At 42.2% G+C, this 21,401-nt stretch overlaps 2 protein-coding genes across 5 annotated transcripts; one reads left to right on the top strand and one right to left on the bottom strand.

Moving 5' to 3' along the window:
- The first annotated feature begins 443 nt into the window (after positions 1-443).
- tdrd7b (tudor domain containing 7 b) lies at positions 444-17,435 on the top strand. Of its 3 annotated transcripts, none has more exons than XM_080902763.1 (21): positions 444-605; positions 2,091-2,297; positions 2,479-2,623; positions 6,943-7,150; positions 9,340-9,384; positions 9,477-9,550; positions 9,906-10,114; positions 10,269-10,631; positions 10,710-11,017; positions 11,094-11,286; positions 11,376-11,487; positions 11,888-12,090; positions 12,175-12,309; positions 13,512-13,595; positions 13,798-13,932; positions 14,090-14,200; positions 14,490-14,638; positions 14,756-14,997; positions 15,137-15,320; positions 15,408-15,568; positions 15,714-17,435. In XM_080902763.1, exons 1-21 carry the CDS (start codon positions 459-461, stop codon positions 15,932-15,934), a joined length of 3,636 nt encoding a protein of 1,211 aa, XP_080758889.1. In that variant the 5' UTR covers positions 444-458; the 3' UTR covers positions 15,935-17,435. The 3 variants fall into 3 exon arrangements, with proteins under 3 accessions (XP_080758889.1, XP_080758890.1, XP_080758891.1); XM_080902765.1 differs by lacking the exon at positions 444-605 and adding an exon at positions 1,044-1,266 and having other exon boundaries at positions 15,714-17,434; XM_080902764.1 differs by lacking the exon at positions 9,340-9,384 and having other exon boundaries at positions 15,714-17,434.
- A 106-nt stretch (positions 17,436-17,541) lies between these two features.
- On the bottom strand, positions 17,542-20,518 carry LOC308409801 (calcium-binding protein 2). Of its 2 annotated transcripts, none has more exons than XM_080902794.1 (8): positions 20,313-20,518; positions 20,038-20,100; positions 19,659-19,809; positions 19,097-19,127; positions 18,543-18,686; positions 18,287-18,396; positions 18,011-18,158; positions 17,542-17,834 (listed from the first exon to the last, which is right to left on the bottom strand). In XM_080902794.1, exons 2-8 carry the CDS (start codon positions 20,097-20,099, stop codon positions 17,806-17,808), a joined length of 675 nt encoding a protein of 224 aa, XP_080758920.1. In that variant the 5' UTR covers position 20,100; positions 20,313-20,518; the 3' UTR covers positions 17,542-17,805. The 2 variants fall into 2 exon arrangements, with proteins under 2 accessions (XP_080758920.1, XP_080758921.1); XM_080902795.1 differs by having other exon boundaries at positions 20,318-20,518.
- Between the last annotated feature and the right edge of the window lie 883 nt (positions 20,519-21,401).

The following is a 21,401-nucleotide window of genomic DNA, read 5'->3' as shown; positions in this document are numbered from 1 at the left end:
CTGGTAAATTCTGTTTGCAATGAAAACACCCAGTTTATGCGGTTACGAAAAAACACGGTACAATACAAGAATGGGATTTGCTGTTGGTTTACTGAGATTTCAATTAAAAAATGTGGCGGTTAAAAACCACATCATCACATTTTACAGGGGAGGCAAATAAGTAGTCAGATTGTTTTACAGTTTGGTTTGACAATTAATACACTAGTCTAATTGTGCTATATTAGTAATAAGTTAAAATTAAAAGAAAGGATACATTAAATTGGCCGGGGGAGAGAACTCTCTTCTGTTCTTGTTATTATTATTTTTTTTTATTTTGGGTTGATCACTTATTACACATATCTGTGTTACAGTAACACGAAGGCCCTTCATGCGGTATTACGCACGCACACACACAACCGTTTTGGTGTGGATGTATCGGGTCCCTGGATGCGTATTGACGTGTAATTATCCAGAGGCCTATGCGCAGCCGACCAATCAGGTGGCGGAGGAGAGGCTGTGCCTGCCGGCCGGCACACACCGGGAACGAAGCCAACCGCCGTGGCGGTGACAGCGCCACAGCGACTGGACCAGGTCCCGACTTCACCACCTCGTCTGTGCAGAGCAAGGTAGACTGTTCTGGTAGCTTTTAGAATAACTTTCGTGGGGCTTAAAAAGTTTAACTCCTGATAAAGCTTGGCCGGTGCTGTTTGTTTTGTTTTTTTGGGGTGGCTACTCCCGGATTTGATGGTTGAAAAGTTTTCAATCGGGCTTGCAAACCTTCTTTCCGGCAGCGACTTTCAAAATTAAAGCTATTGTTAGTCATTTGCCTTGGGAAAGGTAACCGGTGTATCGCGGTTGTCTTATTATGAAGGCGAGATTTATGTAGTTCCGGTAATTTCACGTCGCTTTTTAACTAACTCGACGTAGCCGCTGTCCCGGCTTTGGTAGGAGGATTTAACTCGATTTTGCGCGCAGTATGGTCGCGTAAGCGGGCTATTTACCGGGTCCGGTATGCTCTGTTGGTGTGATTGTATTTTTTCAGAGCCACTTAAGCACAGTTTTTGCTCATGAAACTCATAAAGGCAGAAAAAGTTAAAGCAAATAGTTTTGTCCCGATGGAGGGTGTGGAGTTAAAGTGTGACACGTTACGTCATTCATCCCTCTCCCGTCTGCTGTCTGCGCTGCTCAGAGTGGCCATATCAACAAGTGGCCTAAAGCCATCTCATTCTGAAATAGTCTGATACTTTAACTTCATCCTGCTCCAGTTCCACCACCTTCTTCATCACGGTACTACCTGAACGGATAAATATATTTAGAAATACTTTAATTTGAATAATTGATTTTTCGGGGACCAATTTCGAAAGAAGATCAGATATCGTGTGTTTCCCAAAGTGCAAAGTTGACGCTTTCCGAGTGTGCCCGATCTCGCGTATTCCTAAATTTTAGTCATTGTAATTTTTTAAGGGGCAAGTTGAGGATTTCCACTTGTTTACACTCCAGTGTGTCCGGTGAGACCCCTAATTCTGCTTTCAGGGTGTGTCTCCATGTCGGTCAGAAGCGAGAGTTGATACCAAATGCTTGTTGAAACCTAAAGTTTTCGTTTTACTTTTGCCTAAAGTTCGAAAGGGAGCAGCTCTGTATGTTTCAATTCCGCTGCAGGGCGCTTTAGTTTGGAAACCGAAAGCATTTTTGTGCAGAGATGGAATGTAACAGCCTTTTTCAAAATAAAAACACAAACAAGAGGAGCTCTTTGCTGTATTTACTGTATTTTTCAAAAGCAGGTTTTTATATACATTTGCTTGCTTTGGTCATGGATGGTTTTTATGCCTAAAAGAAAAAGCAAATACTCTACTGATACTATGACTTCAGAATTCAGTTGCAGTTTTAGTCTGCAACAGAGATTTAGATTGATCTGAATACACTGTTTGTTTCTTGAAATCTGATCAACACTTCATGAAAACTTGCCTAACCAGTCCTTCATTGACCTACAGCGTAAACCCAGCCTGTGTGGACATTAGTATGGGTTTGCGTCATTATCAGAATAAAAGATTTCAGAAGTGAAGTGTTTAAAAAGTTGCGTTTTGGGTTTGTTTTTGTGTTTTTTTCTTCAGATGGCCGATGCGGAGGTGGCAAAAAAAATGCTGCGGGGCATCCTGCAGTCCAACAAAGGTGGAGTGTCATTGTCACACCTGCAGTCAGAGTATAAGGAGCTGACTGGGGAGCACATACCACATAAGCAGATGGGACACAGCAACCTGGATGCTCTTCTAGCCAGCATGCCATCTTTAGTCCGCATGGAGCGCAGCCGCTCGGGAGAGGTGTGTGCCGATGTGCTTCACATAAGCGGCGATGGATGATATATATTTTTCTGCTTTCTTTCTTTAAACACGTCATCGGTAGATTGTTACATTGTGTGATGTGCATTACGCCTGCAGGGTTTAACCATGTTTACATTACACTAGAGCACGACTGCATGCTTGTTGCATTCTCTATTTCCAGGTGGTTTGTTTTGCCTCAGGGGCCAAGGAGACAGGTCATCTAGCCAAGGTGGTGGCTCGTCAGCGCACATCCAAGAAGACGGGTCGACCTCACCTTGTCAACACCCAGATGAGGGTCAAACCAGCTGCCCCGCTTGTCCTCAATGGTAAAAAAAATGTAAAAAAATCAAAAATTTGGGACCCGTACAGGGATGTCCACGTCAGCATATTCATAATGAATGTGTGTTGATCAGTTAATTAGCTCATTTGTTAGTAAAAGGAGAGGATTAGGTGCTGCTTATACTCTGCCTAGAGGTGGGCCTCCAGGTGCATTGTGGGATGAAGTCAGAGAACGAGTAACATCAGACGTGGTAACAGGAAAGCTAATCAGAAACTTCTTTTTGGAAGAATGAGTGGACATTCGATGAGCAGGTCTGAGCTCCAGCTTCCACAAATACTTTGACTGCTCTGCTGCTGATAAAGAAGGTCCAAACAATCCTTAAATCCAAAGGTTACTGTTTTTCTTCCTTCAACCGTATGACTCTTTGATAAAGAAACAGAAGCATAGATTTGTTAATAGATTATTAGCTTTCAAGTACATCTTTGTTTATGCATGACCATTTTAGACAAACTGGCAAATATTTTCATTCAAAGTTCTGCTATGTTTTTCTATTTTGCTGGTGTTATGTTTAAGTTCCGATGCATTTGACCTCCCTGGGCCAACATAGAAAACAGTAACTGGAGACCGCAGCACGACCCAAATTATTCGGACCATGTGCAGTCAACTCACGATCTCTTTACCCTCTGAAATGCGCACTTCACAGGAAGCGGCGAGGCATCCTCTTGCAGTCAGTTGCCATCTTCATACGTATCTACATCAGAAGAGTCAGGGGTGTGCTCACAGTCAGCAGGCTGCAGGAGAATAAATATGTGAATGATATACAGCTGAACTGATATGTTAGAAATTGCTTTGGACTTTTTGTGGGTCCTGAGGATTGAGACTCAGATGGAGCGCAGGCTTTATTCAGAGATAAATGTATGCATTTCATACAGAAATAAAATCTGCAGTGCTCAACAGATTTGATAAACCACCTGTGATAAAAACAAGAAAACACAAAAATGTTAAAAAACTTGTTTAAAAGTAAAAGTTGCTGAATTCACTGAACTGAATTTCTGTTTGTATACCCATATTTGAACTGGCAGACTGGACTTTTCTGAGAAGTCAGACGTTAATCAATCATAGCATTCAACCACTAAAACTAATTCTTCAGTTAAGGCGTGCAGGTAAATAACTGCGATAACTTTAGAAAAAATATATATTTCACTGTTTTTTTTAGCTTTTTTGTTAATTGGCAAATTTGAACATACATGGATAACTACAATAATTATTTTTTAGCATTAACAATATTTTGATTGAAGAGCTTCTGTATACTTGCAGATGAACCATTAACGAAAGTATTTTGGTAATTATCAGTAAGGCTGATTTAGGGCAATGTAGATACCGTTACTGTGACACATGCGTAAATGTGCCTGACGCTCTGGGTTTTTCGGCAGTGTGTGAAACTAAACCAGAGCTATGCACCAGGGCTGCTGTCACACAACCTGGCTTTACAACTGATGGGCTGATAGAGAAGAGCAGCCACCCTGCTGCCTGAAAAGGTCAACTCGAACCTGACCATCATTCATAGTTAGAACTTGCGGTTCATAATGTTGTAAAACACATCACAGACTGAAAACATTTTACATATTTATTAACTCTCAAAGTCTGCTGTTGTCAGTAATTCAAAAAGTTTATAGTTCATATTACATTTCAAAGTTAATTGGCACAGCTCGCCAAATGGCACTAAGAGGAATTTAACTGTTTATATTGCTGCGTTCGATTGAAAGTGTCTGAAGAAGAGAGCATGAGACTGGAATTGTTGCACATGTTAATTTAACTATAACTCTAACATACTTATATTCAGACATTAATGGAACACACTTAACAAGTCTGAGACTTGTAATCGTGCTCACTGACGGGAAGTAAAAGGAAGAAAGAAACATGAATGTTGTTCTCTGTGTGCGCACTGCTGAGAAAGGACAGGGAGACGTGTTTTTATTCTGCTCACTGTAAAAAGTTAAACAAGATGTATCCTCATATGCACTGGCATTTTTCCCTCCCTCTGACTCTCCATCAGGTTCAGTTCAGAGTAAAACTCCAAGTATTTATTGTTTTGCAGTCATTGCAGGAGCATGAATATGTGGAGCTCGGCTAGAAAAAGCGATTGAAGACTGAGTGAATTACATCACAAAACTGAACATGTGTTAGCATAAACAACCTAGAGATTGGACGTTGTTGTATTGTTGTAGAATATCCACCCTAATGTTGCAGTTTTCCTCAAAATCAAAGAAAAAACACTTTTCAGAGATAAACTGAGAGCTCGATTTGGTAAGTGAGCCATTTAGTGGAGCCATCTGCTGTGTAAAAGCCCGATGACGATGACGGAGCAGTTTTGTAGTACCCAAACTTTCACATTTTCACACAACAAAAAGGAGCTTTTCCAGACTCCTCTAGCGCTACAGTGCAGCAGTGCTGCTGCAGCAGCATAGAAACAGAAGTGGTGTTCAGTGTCTATCTCAGTGCTGTGACAATGCAAAATGCAAATGCTTTATGTGCTGCAGCCTCACAGTTTGTAGATGAACAGCTGCCCTGTTTAACTGCCCTTCTGTGGAGACCTGCTCATCCTTTAGGTACTAAGGATATCTCACACACTCAGACAAGCAGCTCCACAGTATTCAGGGCTGCACGCGAGCATCAGGTGCACCGAGATCTCAGCCCGTATACATCCTTACTGCGTGTCCGCAAACATTTCTGAACTTTTATTTATCGTTTTGCATTCACACACACACACTTGCACTAAAACATTTACAGTGCACACACCTCTGCTAGACTGTGATGCTGCAGGATATTCTGAGAGCCAGAGGAGGAAGTGGGAGGTGGTAGTGCAGGGAGGAGAAAGAGAGAGAGGGAGACAAAGGAGTAGAGGAGAGAGAAAGAGTGGCAGTGAGACGGTTGGAGGAGAAGAAAGATGGAGGGATGGTGAAATGGTAAGGAGACAAGGAAGGAAGGAGTCAAAAAAGGAGAGAGAGAGGGAGGGAGAGGAGGATGTTGAAATCTGAGGCTAACACGGTCTGAAGCAGCTGAGAGTCAGCTGCAAGCGAGGAGACGCTGATTCACAAATCAAGCTCTCTCTTCCCCACGCACATGCACCCTCTCCTTCTCTCCTCCCCGCTTGGGTTATTATTATTCAGGCAGAGACAGACCAGGGACTGTGTGTCCATGCCGGTGAGGTGATGCAGCGTCTGCTCTTAGTGTTGGTGTGTATGTTTGTGGGTGTTTGTCCTTGACTGTATCTGCATGTGGATTTATGCTTATGCCTGCTGGGTTTCTCTAGTGTGTGTGTGTGTGTGTGTGTGTGTGTGTGTGTGTGTGTGTGTGTGTGTGTGTGTGTGTGTGTGTGTGTGTGTGTGTGTATAGTTCAGTGATTTATTAACTGGCTGATTTATTAATTGACTGAGTGCCAGTGGCCAATAGGATGTCCACAGAATAGATTTAGATGCGGGAATTGCCTGCTGATGACTTTTGAAGTCAGTGGCTGATGAAGGAGCTCTTTTCTCTCAATAGAAATTGTGGCGATTCAGTGAGAACAGAGTGAATAAGAAAGCAGGAGAAAGTTCTGGATCTCGCAGAGAAGCAAAGAGATTGAGAAGAAAGAGTGGAGATAAAAGAAGAGTCAGTGTGAGGAAGAAATGAAAAGGACAGAGTGTGGGAGTGTAAATGACTAAGGGTTATGCACAGGAGGTATACTGGTGAGGTCATCGCGCAGAAATGTGATGTCAGGACAAATGTGAATGGTGTAACTCTGACTTTCCATCTTTCTGCTGGATAAACAGGGACTGTAATGGATTACAATTACTGGATTTATACTCACATCAGACTAATCCTGACGTTTTTTGTTACATGTACCTCCAGTCTTAAACTAAACATATACGGCATACAGTTGAACTTGTGTTTCACCTTAGCTGTGCCAGTTGAAAGGAATAAACTTTGTTTTCCGTAATCGCTTCAAGCTAAATGAGGCATCAGTTTAATAACTGGTGCACTACAGCCATGTGTCGGTTATCTTAACTGAACATAAAGACTGGAAGCAAGTGGAAACACCTGGACTTGCTCCTTTTAGATTTTAAAAGCACATCAGCTCTGCAGGCCTGAAGGCTTCTTTCAGGCCTGGGTGACATAAATGCCTGTTTTTTGTGACCACGTGGACTTTTTACAGTAGAACGCAACAACTGCAAGGATTTCAGGCACACTGTCCATGTCCTAGAATCAGGTTTAGCTTAGTTAGGTTGTGTGTGTGTCTGTGTGTGTTTGTGTTCTTGCACTTGTATTCACTTCAAGTCCATAACTTTATTTTTTTTTTCGTGTTTGCTTTCTCTCTCTCCACAGCCAAACCTCAAAACTCTCTGAGGCAACCGAACCACCGTGGCCGAGGTGGGGGTAGAGGAGGAGGCCCTGGCCGTGGGGCTGGACATGGAGACTTCAGACAGGCAAGAGACTTAAGGGATGGCCCATCAGAGGGCAAGACTGGGGGGCATCCGAACAAGATGTCCAGTCAGAACACATCCAACAGGAAAGGAAACCAACCTCCAGACAAGTGAGTAAAGCAATTTGGATTTGGATGAGAGTGAGTAGATCCAGCGGGAAGGTTGAGAAGAGCGGTGTTTCACTTTTCAGATTGTCAGTTAAGTTTATTTATTTGATTAGATGATATAAAATGCCCTCAATAGCAAAATCCAGTCTTTGGAACTGGACAAAAGAGTGAAAAATTCTTTAGGGTTTCACTATGAAAAGATCTAGTTAGGCTCACACCCTTCAACCCCACCTCCACATTTTTGTGGAGGGGTTTTTGTACACTTACATGCATCAGTCATCAAGCAGACTTCCACAGTCCTTTGGAAACCCATGTAGAGTAATGAGCCACAGGCAGCTGTGCTCAGAAAATTCAGATCTCATGCCAGAAAAGTTGTTTTAAAATATTTCAGTCATGGAAGATATAAAAGAGCTCATTTTGTTGTCGTCTTTATTTGCTTTTATAAAGTTATAGGCAACGTAAAAATTCATTGCTACCCTCTCTTTCTGCCTTCTCTCCACCTGTGTGAGCTGAGCTGAATCAAAACGAGCATTCACGAGTCTGCTCGTGAATGGATGTCTGGTTGAACTCTGCTTGGTTTCTGGATGATAACCATCTCCCTGCTGCTGCTGCTTATTCAGCACTGGGCTGATGATACGCTCTCCACATTATTCTGGTTCTCTCTCTGTATTCTGTCTCACTTCATTCTTTCTACCTTTGTTCTTCCTTCTTTTTTATCAATGTATCTAACATTGTTCCATTTGTACTCGTGCTGCTGCTGTCATTTGCTACATCATATTTCATCAACAATGAATCAAATATCACTTCTGCTCAATGACTGTTTCTCCTACTTCCATCCACCCACTATTTAGTTCACCGTCCTGTGAAAACAACTGACATCAGTTCTATATCTGTATCACTGAAGGTGCTGCTGGACCTCTGTAGCACAATGGGGCAACAGGGTGGGACGCCTGGTGTATTGGCAGGGGACACGAGCCCAGTGCAGGGGGAGCATGAGCCCGTTTTAATCCCTGTTCTATTCTGTGGTAGATTAACTCTTCTAAACCGGCACAGAGTGAATCAGCACATCTCTCTGTATCCCTCTAGATGTTCCACCGTGCAAGCCAGAGTCATCATCATTTATTTGTGTGTGTGCGTAGTGTGTGCAGTAGCACTATGGGCTGCCTGGATGTGCAAGCTGTAAATTCAGTAAAAAGACAGGCGCAGTACAACACTGAATTACATTTAAACATCATTTATATGTCATTTGATGAAAAACCAGTGAAGTAAGGAAAACGTTACTTAAGTTGAAGACGGTTCATTAGATTACAATAAAAGGTACAATAAAAGCTCATAACTTTAGAAAACGACTATATTTGTCTCAAATTAAAAACTACTCTTCTTCATTCTTGCCAACGTGCTGAGGCAGGCAAACACTTGGACACCTTTATGTCTGCACACTGCACGACTGAACCTGTTGTACTGCTTTCAGTCATTTTATTGCCCAGCCAATAAAAAAACACTGGTGGAGACCTCCACGTTAATGTTGCTACATAAAAATAACATCTGTAGTTATTCAGGACGCTTCAATAAAAAGCCTGAATTTACTTTTAATTGTTTATTCCTTCAGTGTGTTTTCACCACCTCCACAGGCCTCAAAAAATAAAGAAAGAGGTCAGTGTAGTGCACATTTCCTGTTATTGTGTTTTGTAATATACAGATTTTATGTGTAGGTAAGACATTCTAATGTCCTTACAGCCATTTGGGGCTCTGAAGCGAATGGTGCTGTTGCTCTGTTTATTGACTGCATGATTACATTAACATGTACCTGAGTGAGGCAAGAGTTCTGACTGATTGGAGAAATGTTTAAACAGAGCTGTGTGATTTGAGTTGACCCTCAGACATGATAAAGATGAGGGGTAGACGAAATTGATGGAAGATCAGTGAAGATTTCAGCAGAGTAAAGAGATGGATATTCTACTCAGTGCACAGATAGAGGTACTCAGCAGATCACTGCATTGGGAAACTAGTGCAATGCAGTTCCTGCTGTGCAGTATCTCAGGATTAACAGGTCATCATTCTGAGAACTTTAGCAAGCTATCTGTTTGGACTTTGAAATGTTACCTGAGTTTTTTTGAAGCTCTGATTGTGCTTTGCCTCAAATAAGATAAAAGACCTTCCAGCTCCAAATCAAATGTAATGTTTTTTTAAAGGATGGCCCAAGAGTCAGACGTTCTAAACAAAGAAGGAAGAAACAGGTAGACGGCCTGTCATCAGTATTTTCTTTTTCTTTGCCTTTTAGAACTTGCAAAAAGCTAATTATCCTTCTTGTTTGTTCTCTTGTGTTCAGGAGGATGACCCTACCATCACGGTTTCAGAAAGAGGTGCACGCTCACCTTTCCAGAAACTCCCAGCAGACCGCTCGTAAGTAGGACAGGCTTCTTTTCAGCACACTAAAAATACATGTTGTGTATCCTGTCCTCCAAATCGGCAGAAGATAATTCGTTTCTGATTATTAGTAATTTTTGTTTTATATCGTTCTTTCCTTTATTTTGGATTTCCTTTGAGTCAGCACACAAAAATAGAAGTTATGGGGCTTTTTTCACTCTCCTATTTTGTTTTCTCTTTTGCTTCTGTTTCACTTTTAGAGGTGAAGTCACGTCATTCAATCTAATAGTTTAGGTCCAAGGAAATGATTACTTTAGAAGCAGTAGTGGGCTTTATACATGTGTTTGATCTTTTTTTCCTTCTTGTCTGTTTTTCTCTATTTATCTTCCAGCACCCTCAAACTTAAATGAGAGCTTTGGTTCTGGGAAAGCAAAGCCCTACAACCCCCAACTGGTCCAAGGTCACATCAGAGAGATCTTGGCGAAGTACAGTAATGGCTTCTGGGTGTCCAAACTGCCTCAGATGTACAGAGAGCTTTACAAACAAGACCTGCCCACAGAGGCCATTAAAGACCTGGAGACCTGGACGCACATTTGCATAGTATGTGTCGCTTATGATGCTGTAATTATTATTCGTGCTTTGGTAGCTTAATAAGGGTTTCTGTTTCCAAGCAAAGAGAAAGATAATTCTAAAACATCACTGTAGTGCAATGCAAAATGCTTTTGTAATAGGGCTGCTCCGTTTGTCCTTCCAGGTAGAGAAAACCTGCAGCAGCAACCCATCAGAGCGGCTTCTCTACCCTGCCAAGGAACAGACAAACACTTCCTCCTCCTCTTCGCCCATCCTCACCCACCCAAACTCTGCTACAACCACAAACGTGCCCGCAGACAAACCTTTCCAATCCTCTGTCCAACAGAGAGCCCCCAGCACTCGTCCGACTCGCTCTGGCTCTCGGTCTTCTCAGTCTACACCTTCATCCTCCTCTTCACCCAGCCCTCCCTCGTCCCCTGCAACCCTCAGCCCTGACCTGAAGCAGAAGCTGGAGGAACTGTTAGTGAAGTACTCCAGTGGCCTGTGGGCCCATGCGCTACCCAAGCTCTTCCAGGACACCTACAAAGTCAGTAATACTTCAGTATACTTTCATGTACATGCCGGGTGAACCTGATAATATTATTATATCTTATGTGTCTTTAAGACCAAACTGCCAGGACATGTTCTGGTCAGCCTCGATCTCCTCTCTGACATCTGCACCATCGACTACCCGATGCCTGACAACCCCAAGAGGGCCATCCTGTACAGGCGAAGCAGTACTGGAGGTGGAGGAGGAGAGGACGAGAACTGCAACAGGAGGAACTCTTCAGCCAGTGAGGAGGAGCTGAGGGTGAGGAAGGAGCTGGGGAGGAGGCTCAGTAACCAGGCAGTGCCTCCACTACAGATCCCCAAAGAGGAGTACCCCTCTGTGCTGGTGGTGGAGGCGACCAACACGAACGGGGTTTTACTCAGGTAAGACAGAAGTTGTGCGATTGCGTCGTAACAAGGCAGAGAGCATAAATCCCTGACTGTCTCTCCTCCGCTGCAGGTACATCGGTGAGGGTTACTCCCAGGCTCAGGAGTCCATGGAAGATGAAATGAGAGAGTTTTATGGTTTGGACCAAAGCAGCCCAACACCTGTATCATCCCTATCCTCGGGCCAGCTTGTTGCAGTCAGGGCGGAGGAAGAGGAGGAGATTCTGAGGGCACAAGTCTGTGAGGTCATGACTGACAAGGTCAAGGTGAGGGATCAAACACAGGAAATGACCTGAAGGATTAATTTGAGGACGTATAAGTTCTCCCTCTGATCTTTTCTTTTTTGGCTCTATAGGTGTATTATGTGGATCATGGCTTCTCAGAGGTGATCAGCAAAAACAAAGTGTTTGAACTGCATGAGAAGTTCTTTAAACTGTCTTTCCAGGCAGCCAAGTGTAAACTGGCAGGTGGGTGTACTCGTCATTTAATCATAAAAACACAAGTAATTTGGAAGAAAACTGAACATTACTTAAAGAAATTTGTTGCCACTCCTGTCAAACTTTCTTTTTCCTTTCCTAGTTGGTTCATATGCACAAAAGACTGAGATTTTATTCCCGGGATTTTAAGCAAAGTTGCCTCCACGCACAGCGAAAAGCTGTGGAGATTAGTCCAATACGTCATTTTGCACATAACTGTTCAAGTTGTGTAAGTAGATGTCGGTAATGCAGCCAATAAACAGTCGACCAGTCAGAAATGTTCAGTGCTGCAGGGCCCAGTCACAGATCTGATCGTTCTATGGAAAAGAGCTTCTCCAAAGGTTTCTAGTACCTGAGAATATATATGTTTTGTGTCTTTGTGTGTGCCTAGGCCTTGAGACATTTTGTCAGGACCCGGCGGTGCTGAAGAAGTTTGAGACGATGGCGAGTGGAAAGATTCTCTTGGCCGAGATCGTGGAGAGAGGGCAGACCCCTCTGGTTGTCCTGTACGACACGTCGCAGGATGATGACATAAACATCAACGCTGCCTGCATGAAAGCTCTGCACGACAAGTCGCTAGCGAGTCCGTTACAGGTACCGAAATGATTGTGCGTGAATACATGTGGGTATGCATGTGGTTTTGTAACACAGCAAAATTGTTTTTATGGATGTCCTCAGGTGAACAGCGCTTATATGAATGTGGCCATCAGTAGCGTTTGTTCTGATGGGACTATCTACTGTCAGCCTCCCTCCAGAGGTCTTACCAAAATGAATGAGACGCTGGAGAAAATAGAGACGTACTTCCACTCACAGGTAAATGCCTGCTTCGTGTGCTGTCTCAGAGCTTTTTTGGAACTGTGATACTTTTATCAGTGTGCAGATTGATTATAATCTTGTAGCCTTGATATGTTCTATCTTCTTATCGTAGTGTAAGAGAAAAGCTAAAACAGCTAACATGACTGATATCTTGTCATTTTTAATTGATATGCAAATATTACAGCTGAGCATATGCAGAAGAACAGACAGCGTGTTGTAGAAAATGCAAAAATATTATTTCATTTAAATTACATTTATTTCAAGTATATTATAGAATAGTATCTATTACACACTGTAGCTGTTTATGTTACTATTTTCAGTATAGTGTGTCTCCTTGTGCACTGTTAAATGGCTACACTTGAACGTTACTCTGCAAACAACAGTTGTCAAAACAACTCAACTGAACATTGTGTAGTCGCAGTCGCTTTTGCCCAGCAGTAGGCCCAGGTGAAACAGAATTAGTCGGTTTTCTGCAGACACCTCCAAGATTTCATGGCTATGTTTGAGTAGATTACCTTCAGAAAACTTCATGCTAATTTCAGGCTCTGAGGACTTGAATGAGACTTGTTCCAAATGAGGTTTTCATTTTCTAGCTCACACTTCTCTTTCTGTGGCTTTACATGTCATCATTTCTTAGAGCTTATATAAAAATGCATGTATTGCCATTAAATAACTGGATCACATTGGGTCATACATACATGCGTCTTGTGTACAAACTGGAAAATAATCCAACCTTTTATCTCTTCATCTAATTCTCTTTGAATTAGTAGATCGGAGCTCATCAACGTCATCTTAAAAAGACTTTTGTGAATGTAACAATGCCATGTGTTTTCTCTCAGGCAGTGTTGTGGGCAGATTACGATTAGGTTGCTAATCTGGAGTTAAGACATGGCCAAGCCACTTAGTCTGTTTGCAGCACAGTGCAGCGGATGCTTTTGTAGTTCAGCGGCCTTTAAAGCGTGTAGCGTCATTTTTACGTCAGCGTTTGGGTAAACAGAGCAGAGCTGCCAGCGTGTTGTGTTAAGACGGAAGATTTATTGGATCAGATGAGTTTAGGTCAGAAATACACAGAATGAAACATTAAACATAAGGAAACATTTTAGATCAAAGTCACATTGTAACACTGTAGTCAAATGTAACAATTATGGGGTTTTTTTGTTTTTTTATTAAAGATTTTAATTCCATTAATTTTCTTCCAGGTAACATCAGAGTTCCTGGTCTCCCGACCTTTTTGTGGGAAAAGATGTTTGGCTCGCTACAAAGGAAAATGGTTCCGTGTCGAGGTAACTGTTTCCTGCAATAAACAATGTGAATTATTAAACAAGGAACAAAATGACTGTTGCTCAATAGAGGACCATTTATTTCCTTTTGTTAACCTTTGATAAGCAGTCACAACCTGTTAATCCCTGTGTTGCAATCAGTACCAAGTATAGTTATCTGTTTATCTATAACTTTTAATAACGTGACGCTTTCTTGTCTCTTTAGATCACCAACCTTCATGGCAGCAGAGTGTTGGACATCCTGTTCATTGATGTGGGCGTGCAGGCTTCTGTCGAGGTGTTTGAGCTGAGGGAGATTCCTCCCCCATTCCTCCGTGACCTTATGGCTATCCCACCACAGGTCAGGGTCTATGTCTTTAATGTGCAGACAGTGAACACCCGACCAGAGAAATAAGTAATAAGATCATATATGTCATTTATACAGTTAGGATTTAGACGGTATCTGTAGAAATGTGGGCATATTGTTAGATAAGCTGATGCATGCAACCTGTGTTCAGGCTGTGAAGTGCTGTCTAGCAGACCTGGCTGTCAGTGTTGGATCCTGGACTCCAGATGCTGTGCAGTGGCTTCGAGACAAAGTGTTGAACACCACTGACTGTAGTATGAAGGTAAATGGCTTTGTCCCCTTTATAAATGTATTTTTTGGCCTTTTGAGCTGAAGAGGTGGAGACGATGATAAGAAATAGACTTACAAACATTCACACTATCCTTTTTTTTACATATAGCAATATATTTAGATTGATTTAGAAACTCAAAACAACTGTGAAAAGTATTCTAATATATTCTGTTCTAAAATATTCTACTATGAAGAAACTAAACGCAGCCGTAAATGTGTTAAATGAGTTTTCTGTGCTTTTTCCTCTATGTTTTTCTTCGTGTCCCTCCACACTCACCAAGGTTGCCAAAGTGGATGAAAAGAAGCGCTGCATTCACGTCCACTTATTCACAGACAAGAACTTCCATGACCCGGACCGCAGCCTCAACCGTCAGATGGCCCAGTCCGAGCTGTTAAAGCAGCAACCAGACGTCTTCCTGACCAGCCACAGGTTCTCGATGATGGTTTTTCACCTGTTAACTCTGTGCCCTCCAGCTAATGTCTATTTTTTCTCCTTTCTCAGTTGTAATTCATTTAAACTGAATTTCTAGTTTTATGACTTTCTCAGCTCTGCCAGGATTTCCACACCTACTTCATCCACCAAGACCTCCAGTGCCAGTAACTCCACCAATGGCAGCCCAACATCAGCTAATGTCCCAGTCAAGCCTCACCTCAGGAGGGCTCTGTCAGGGCCCAAAGGCAGTGGAGGCGGTGGAAACACCACCACCACCCCCAGCAGCCCGACAGAAACACCATCATCCCCCACATCCTCTCTCCAGCTGCCACCACCATTAGAGCTGCCCACTATAGGTACCAAGGAAGAGTATATTGTCTAAAGAAAACACTGTTGTTATTTGTCTTGTTTAAACACCCACCACACAGTATATACTGCATTTGAATGCTCTAATCCTCAATGTTCTTATTTCACATTGGACTCTTGTTTTTTCAGGAAACAACATGGATGTATACGTATCTTTGGCGTGCCACCCCGGCCACTTTGTGCTACAGCCATGGGGAGACATGTACAGACTGGTAGTGCTGATGGGAGAGATGATTCTCTACTACAACAAAACAGAGGAGAAACCACTAAACGTAGAGAAGAATCAGATTTATGCTGCTAAAGTGGAAAACAGGTGAGTTTACAACTACAAATCTCACAACGCATGCTGTTAAGAACTTGAATTGTAAGTGCGTGTGCTTTCTCTCCATCGATTCTTTAGCTGGCATCGTGTGCTGGTGAAGGGAGTTCTGAACAGCGGCTTGGTGTCTGTTTATGAGTTGGACTATGGTAAGCACGAGCTGGTCAGCTGCACACAGCTCAGGCCTCTGATCAAAGAGTTCAGACAGCTGCCGTTTCAGGGAATCACTGCTCAGCTGGCTGGTGAGTACACGTCACATGACACTCAGTCAACTGGGCTGTACAATTACATCAATCTGCAAGACCTCCGTTTAATTTATTACTTATTATTTATACCTATTTATTTATGCCTGGTTCTCATTTGGACTTGGCTCCTGGTTCTCCGCAGGAGTGAAGCAAAGGCAGTGGTCCGAGGAGGCCTCCATTGTTTTCCGGCACCACGTGGAGAAGAAGCCTATGGTGGCCCAGCTGGAGGCAGTACAGGAAGCCACTACCCCTTGGGAGAGGAAGCTGACTGTCTTCCTAGTTGACACTTCCCAGGAAGAAAAGGACACCTGGGTGCATGACATCATGGCTGAGTTTGCAGATGAGCTGACCAACGAGCTGTAAACAATAGAGGACCACTGAGAAGTCTTACTAGTCAGATCCTGTTGATCAAAGAAGGCGCAGTGTGTCGTGGATAGAAAAAATAGAAGAAGCTTATCTGTCTTTATCTATATACCTACCATCTAGTTGGATTAAAGAAAGGAAGAAAGGGGTTTCCTAAAGAGATGAACAGAGTTTGAGAAGTAAGAAGGGACACTGAGATGTTTGGCAGCATGTAGAGGAACGAAGACGACGTGAAGAAATGAAGGCACCGTAGCTGCTGTAGTGTTAAAGGCTGCACACAGAAGGATGCTGTGATGTGATGTGATTTGAGTTACTGCAGTGTGACCAATGGACAGCATGCCCATTCATGATGACTAAGTACATAATTGATACAAACAGATCTACAGTACAAAAATAAACTGTTAATTAAATCAGTATAACCTCGCAAAGCAGTCAGAATGGTACAGCATGCATTCAGAATATTCGGTATGGGCTTTAATCCAAAGCATCCTAAAGTACCATGACCGGTTTTAGTGTGTGTCATCCTGGGAAAGCCAGAACACCCTCAATCCTGCCAATGTGAGCACCACACAAACTGAACCGAGCAAGTTCTCTCGCGCAAGGAAGACGTACAGTACATGCACCTGTTTACTAAATCTGCTTTTGGGATGGTGCTTCTCATTGTCACGAAGTGTGCAAAAAGTGGAGCAAACATTCCAGTGAAAGTAGGAGAAATGGACGGGAGGTCGTACGAGGGAGAGCAGGAGCTTTTATTTTGAAATTACTTCATGTGCAAAATATAAGTGACTGGTATTCAGTGGAAAGTATCAAATTAATGATGAGCATTTTTTATTTGTCTGTGAAATGCAACACAGAATTTATTGTGGTTTGAAGACGAGTTTTACAGTGTGGATGTGTAAAACTTAGTTTTATTAAAAAATGAAGGATAAATAATGCATCAAAGCTACATTGTGACCAGCTCTAAACAAGAGAAATGTGTATTTTTAGAATCTCAAAAGTCTAACATACGAGAGAAAATGCATGACAAACTCCTGATTATAACTCCTGTGACGTCAGCGCCTCGTCCATCTCTGTGCTTTTTCGGGAATTGGATTTTTCTGGCTCGTGTTTCCGTTTCTCGCCTGGCATTGAGACGTAAATCTCAGCAGATTACTCGTGCTGCATGTTACAGATTCCCTGAGCTACGGTTTAGTTTGACGTTATAGTAAGAACAATAATTACGATATTAATACGCAGATTAAGTTTAATGTAGTGATATATTTATAGAGTTTTAAATGGAGGATAAATTGGGCTTATGATTGGGTTCGGTACCACCGCTAAATGCCGGCCTGATGTGGGATTTGATTCTGAAATGTGAAACTTTTCTTTCTGATGATTTGAATGTGCAATTCTAATTCTGACGCTAGCCGACCTGACATGATCTTATTTATATTTAACTTATATTCTCTGGATAATAATGATCACTATCATTCCTATTTTGTTTAACAATGACCTGGAAACAATAAAACAGATGTTTTTGGAATGAAGTCTGCTGTGACGTGATGCTCGTTGTGATGTGTCCTGACGTTTCAGTGACAGGCATGAGTGAGTTTGATTTCTTTATTAAAATAGCAAAACACTGCAGTCTTATTTACATGCTATATCACAACAAAATGTTCATGGATCTACAAAATGATAACACTCGGCATATTCTGCATTTGATGACATGTGGGAGTGATGCAGAAGTTCGTCACATGCAGCATTATTGCAAGGCTAGGCCACACTTTATGTAGTAAAAGTCTGTAGCTAGGTTACAAACACAAGTGAGCCTAACTGTGAATACAGCTGTGGACCAAAGCAGTCTGTCCATGGTTGGTCGGTCTGTCGAACGATTAGCGAATAGAGAGCATCATCACAAACTCTGAGCAAAAGGAGAAAGAAGAGAAAACAGAAAACTGAGTGAGTGTGTGGCATCTGACAGAAGAGCAGGGGTTTGTTGGTGTAATGGTGAATGTGGATGAAAAGTTTGAAAAGTGTAAAAACACGCACACTTCTAATGAATCAGTTAATGGCCCGAACATGCTGATGTCTTCTCACCTTCAAAATCAATGCTCCCATCTGCATTAATATCCAGCTCCTTTAAGATCTCCTCTAGTTCTCCTTTCTTCAGCTTCTCCCCCAGCAGGGTCTTCAGCGCTTCCTTCAACTCCTCCAGGTTGATTATTCCATCTCCGTCTACATCAAACTGAAAAACAAAGTACTTGAAATGACGTGCGTATCCGATGATACTGTGTGCGCACATTTATTTGGGATTTCTGTCCATTCGCTCTAATTCGATAACTGCGGTAATTGAGTCATCGTTAGCTGACAGACCTGCACGAAGGCCGACTGGAGCTCCTTTAGTCCCAGCATGTCCGCCGTCTCGCCCATCATCCTCGGTCCCATCAGTTCAATGAAGTCTTCAAAGTCCATTAACCCGCCCACTGTGAAGAAGAAAGGGGCTCTTAAGTGAACCAATAAAGGCCAAAACATGGCCAAATATGGAGTTGTTGTTTTTTTTACTTGACTGTTTAATAAAGATTTGAAATCGACTGGTCGATTTCATTAAACATGTTCTCAGTGGACTCACTTCTCATCTTTATCTGTTGCACTATTTCCAGCAGCTCCATTTCAGTGGGCATGTATCCCATAGTCCTCATGCACTCAGCCACGTCCTTGTAGTTCAAGTAGCCATCTTGGTCGTAGTCAAACTCCTTAAAGGCCTCGTGCAGCTCTGTGAGGAATATCATAGGGGTTGCAAAGAGAACATGAAAGTTACTGATAACATTTAGCACCCAAATTCACACAATTTAAGGAAAACTGTTGAAAAATAGTTACAGTATGTAATGAAAAGGTGTGGTCTGGGAACATTTCTCCCTACTTTTGAACATACAATAGATTTATGAAGATGGAAAGAAACAAAAAGTAAATGAAATAAAAAAAAAGAACTGGAAAAAAAAGCTTAAAATATTAAAACACTAAACAAAAGCTGGGTTTAAGCAGTCATTTTAACATTAACAGTTCATTTAAACTCTAATAATTCACCACTGACAACACAAAACAGGATTTTTAGGCGATCACCTCTGAGGCCCGACACCTCAGTGTAATAAATGTAACGCTGATGTAGGTGTGAGTGAGACTCACCGTCTAATTCAGCCTGAGCCAGTTCTCTGTCCTGCACACACGCGAATCAGACATGTCACAGCAGCAAAAACAAAGTCAAATACTCCACAACAGAATAAAATCGACACCATTTCATTTTTGTAAATGAGTGTGATGCTCATGACATCAAAGATTGCTAACTTGTGTGTAATTATCATTTATAAACATATCAAAAAACAAAAGGTCTCGTTCTGACGGAGCTCTTCTTTTGGATCATCCTAATGAATTGTGACGCTAAGCTTGTGCTAACGGGCGACTAACACGTCAGACACACCAGGCTTAGTGGAAAAAAGCTCCAGAAAGATCAGGAGCACACCTGTAAGCACACCGTCTCACCTCCGCCTGGCTCCTGACATTGTAACATGTGACACCTGTGACTGTTGTCATGGCGTTTAAATGGATAATGATTTTTTTTTTTTTTAAACAAATGCGTGTGAAGAAAAACTTGATACTGGGATATAAAATTGAGCTAAAACTGTGATTGAATATGTAAAGGTCAAAGGTCACAGCTGTACAGCACATTTGAATGGGTGAAAATACTTACCGCCCCAAAAATACTGTTGAGCACGGAGACGTAGACTTTTTTCTTACTCTCAGAGACTTTCTTGGACTTCTTCAAAGACTTCTTGGGCGTTTCGGAGACTGAGCCTGATGGGGACTCCTTTCCCTTGGGAGATTTAGTGCCGCCTTCTTTTCTAAAACATGTAAAGTCACAATTCTTCCTCACATTTGACACCAGAGACCTCTGCTATAAAAATCATCTTACGAATAAGCATATTTATTGCTTGAGAAATTCGAACATTTTTTCCTGAGGTAATGAATGAAGTTACCACGGCCACACATCAGAGTTGTGGAAATCGTGCATACTTTTAGACAAATTTATTCTACTTTGAGGAAGACACACAAAGACGATCTCAAGTTACCCATCTGCTGAGGCTGAGTCAGCGGAAGTTGTTGAAGGGGTCCGCTCTCCTGCTTTGGACATGCTGTGGATAAACAGAGACACACATGCCACAATAAGTGCACTATGTACTTCAATTAAACATATTAGTGAATATGCGCTATATGAATGCAATCCATTATTATTGTTTGGAAATGTGAAAATTAACAGTTTTAGGAATGCTTAAAGATAAAAAGAAACAGTGTTTTCTATCACTGTTAGTACTTGATCTTGTTTTTTCTACTGCACATTGCTTACCTTACCTCTGTGTCCAGTTAGTATGAGCAATAAGAGATCGTGTCCTCTTTTAGCGGTGTTCCTCTTGTGTTGTGAATGGCTTCACGGTATACTCTGCTCTATCTGCTCTCGACCTCCCACCGTCAGAGAGGCTTAACAGGTAATCACCTGGCTAAACATGCAGCCAGCAATCAGAGAGCAAAACGTGGAGCAGCACTGTGACTGTGGCTGGTTCGACTCCAAATGTGTGCCTGAGCACAAGAAGTGAAATACCTGGGATACCTCTTTGGCCGTGGACAAATAAAGCCACAAGATGACATGTCATAAAAATACTTGCAAAACAGGACATTTCTTTCTTTTTACAGGCTCCACGGGCTTTTACTGATATAAGCAAATAGTAGACGGTCAATTAACGACAAATATTAGACAATTAATGACTTTCTTAAACGTGCGTTTGAGACAGACATCGTTCTCTAAATGTTATTTACTCAGCAGTCTGTTTATCCTGGAATACGTCGTGTGTTTTATGGAGTTTTCCCTGTATGTTGGGCTGTATAAAAACAGTCCAGTCGTCATCTTCAATGGCACCTTCAGCTTTCCTCAGATGAGTGTTGAAAATGTCGCTTTTGAGGCCTTAAACTCGGTGGTGTCGCGCCAGTCCATGGGTAAGCCAATGATTAATAAATCATTAATAACCCCTGCTGTAACTGAACTTTTCTTTCAGGGTACTAATTAAGTTAACAGGCTGGTAAGCTTGTGCATCACCAGGTGTCGGATAATGTAGGTCTCCTCTGCTAATGAGTAGCCGTTTATACTGTTTTCTTTACACTGTAATGTATGCGAGTATGGGATCGTTTATGGCAGCTAAAACTGTGCACGTTGATAGCTTAACTTCACCAAACAAGTTCTTGTTTAAACGCCAGATGACTTTTATTCAATATTTGCGTTTATGCAAAATAGCCGTGTGTTCACTGGGCTCATAGCAGCTGGCCTACTGCACATGCTCCCGCCCCTGGTCAGGGTTAGCATGTCGGTCTGTTCGGTGGTCCACTAGATGGCGCCAAAACTCACAGTACTCTTACAGCCACGCTAGCATGACATTGCTGGAGC

The sequence above is a fragment of the Rhamphochromis sp. 'chilingali' genome (assembly GCF_963969265.1).
Source record: "Rhamphochromis sp. 'chilingali' genome assembly, chromosome: 1".
Taxonomy (NCBI): domain Eukaryota; kingdom Metazoa; phylum Chordata; class Actinopteri; order Cichliformes; family Cichlidae; genus Rhamphochromis; species Rhamphochromis sp. 'chilingali'.
The sequence above is the reverse complement of the archived record's forward strand: the minus strand, read 5'-3'. Positions and strand labels throughout refer to the sequence as shown.

Bases quoted from the DNA above. Each gene is read 5' to 3' on its own strand.
- tdrd7b (XM_080902763.1), top strand. From the start codon at position 459: ATGCGCAGCCGACCAATCAGGTGGCGGAGGAGAGGCTGTGCCTGCCGG. The intron at 2,624-6,942 runs GTAAAAAAAATG...CTCTCTCCACAG, and splicing joins TGCCCCGCTTGTCCTCAATG to CCAAACCTCAAAACTCTCTG. The intron at 14,639-14,755 runs GTTCTCGATGAT...TGACTTTCTCAG, and splicing joins GTCTTCCTGACCAGCCACAG to CTCTGCCAGGATTTCCACAC.
- LOC308409801 (XM_080902794.1), bottom strand. From the start codon at position 20,099: ATGTCCAAAGCAGGAGAGCGGACCCCTTCAACAACTTCCGCTGACTCA. The intron at 19,810-20,037 runs GTAACTTGAGAT...TACATGTTTTAG, and splicing joins GACTCAGCCTCAGCAGATGG to AAAAGAAGGCGGCACTAAAT. The intron at 18,159-18,286 runs GTCTGTCAGCTA...TTTGTTTTTCAG, and splicing joins TCCAGTCGGCCTTCGTGCAG to TTTGATGTAGACGGAGATGG.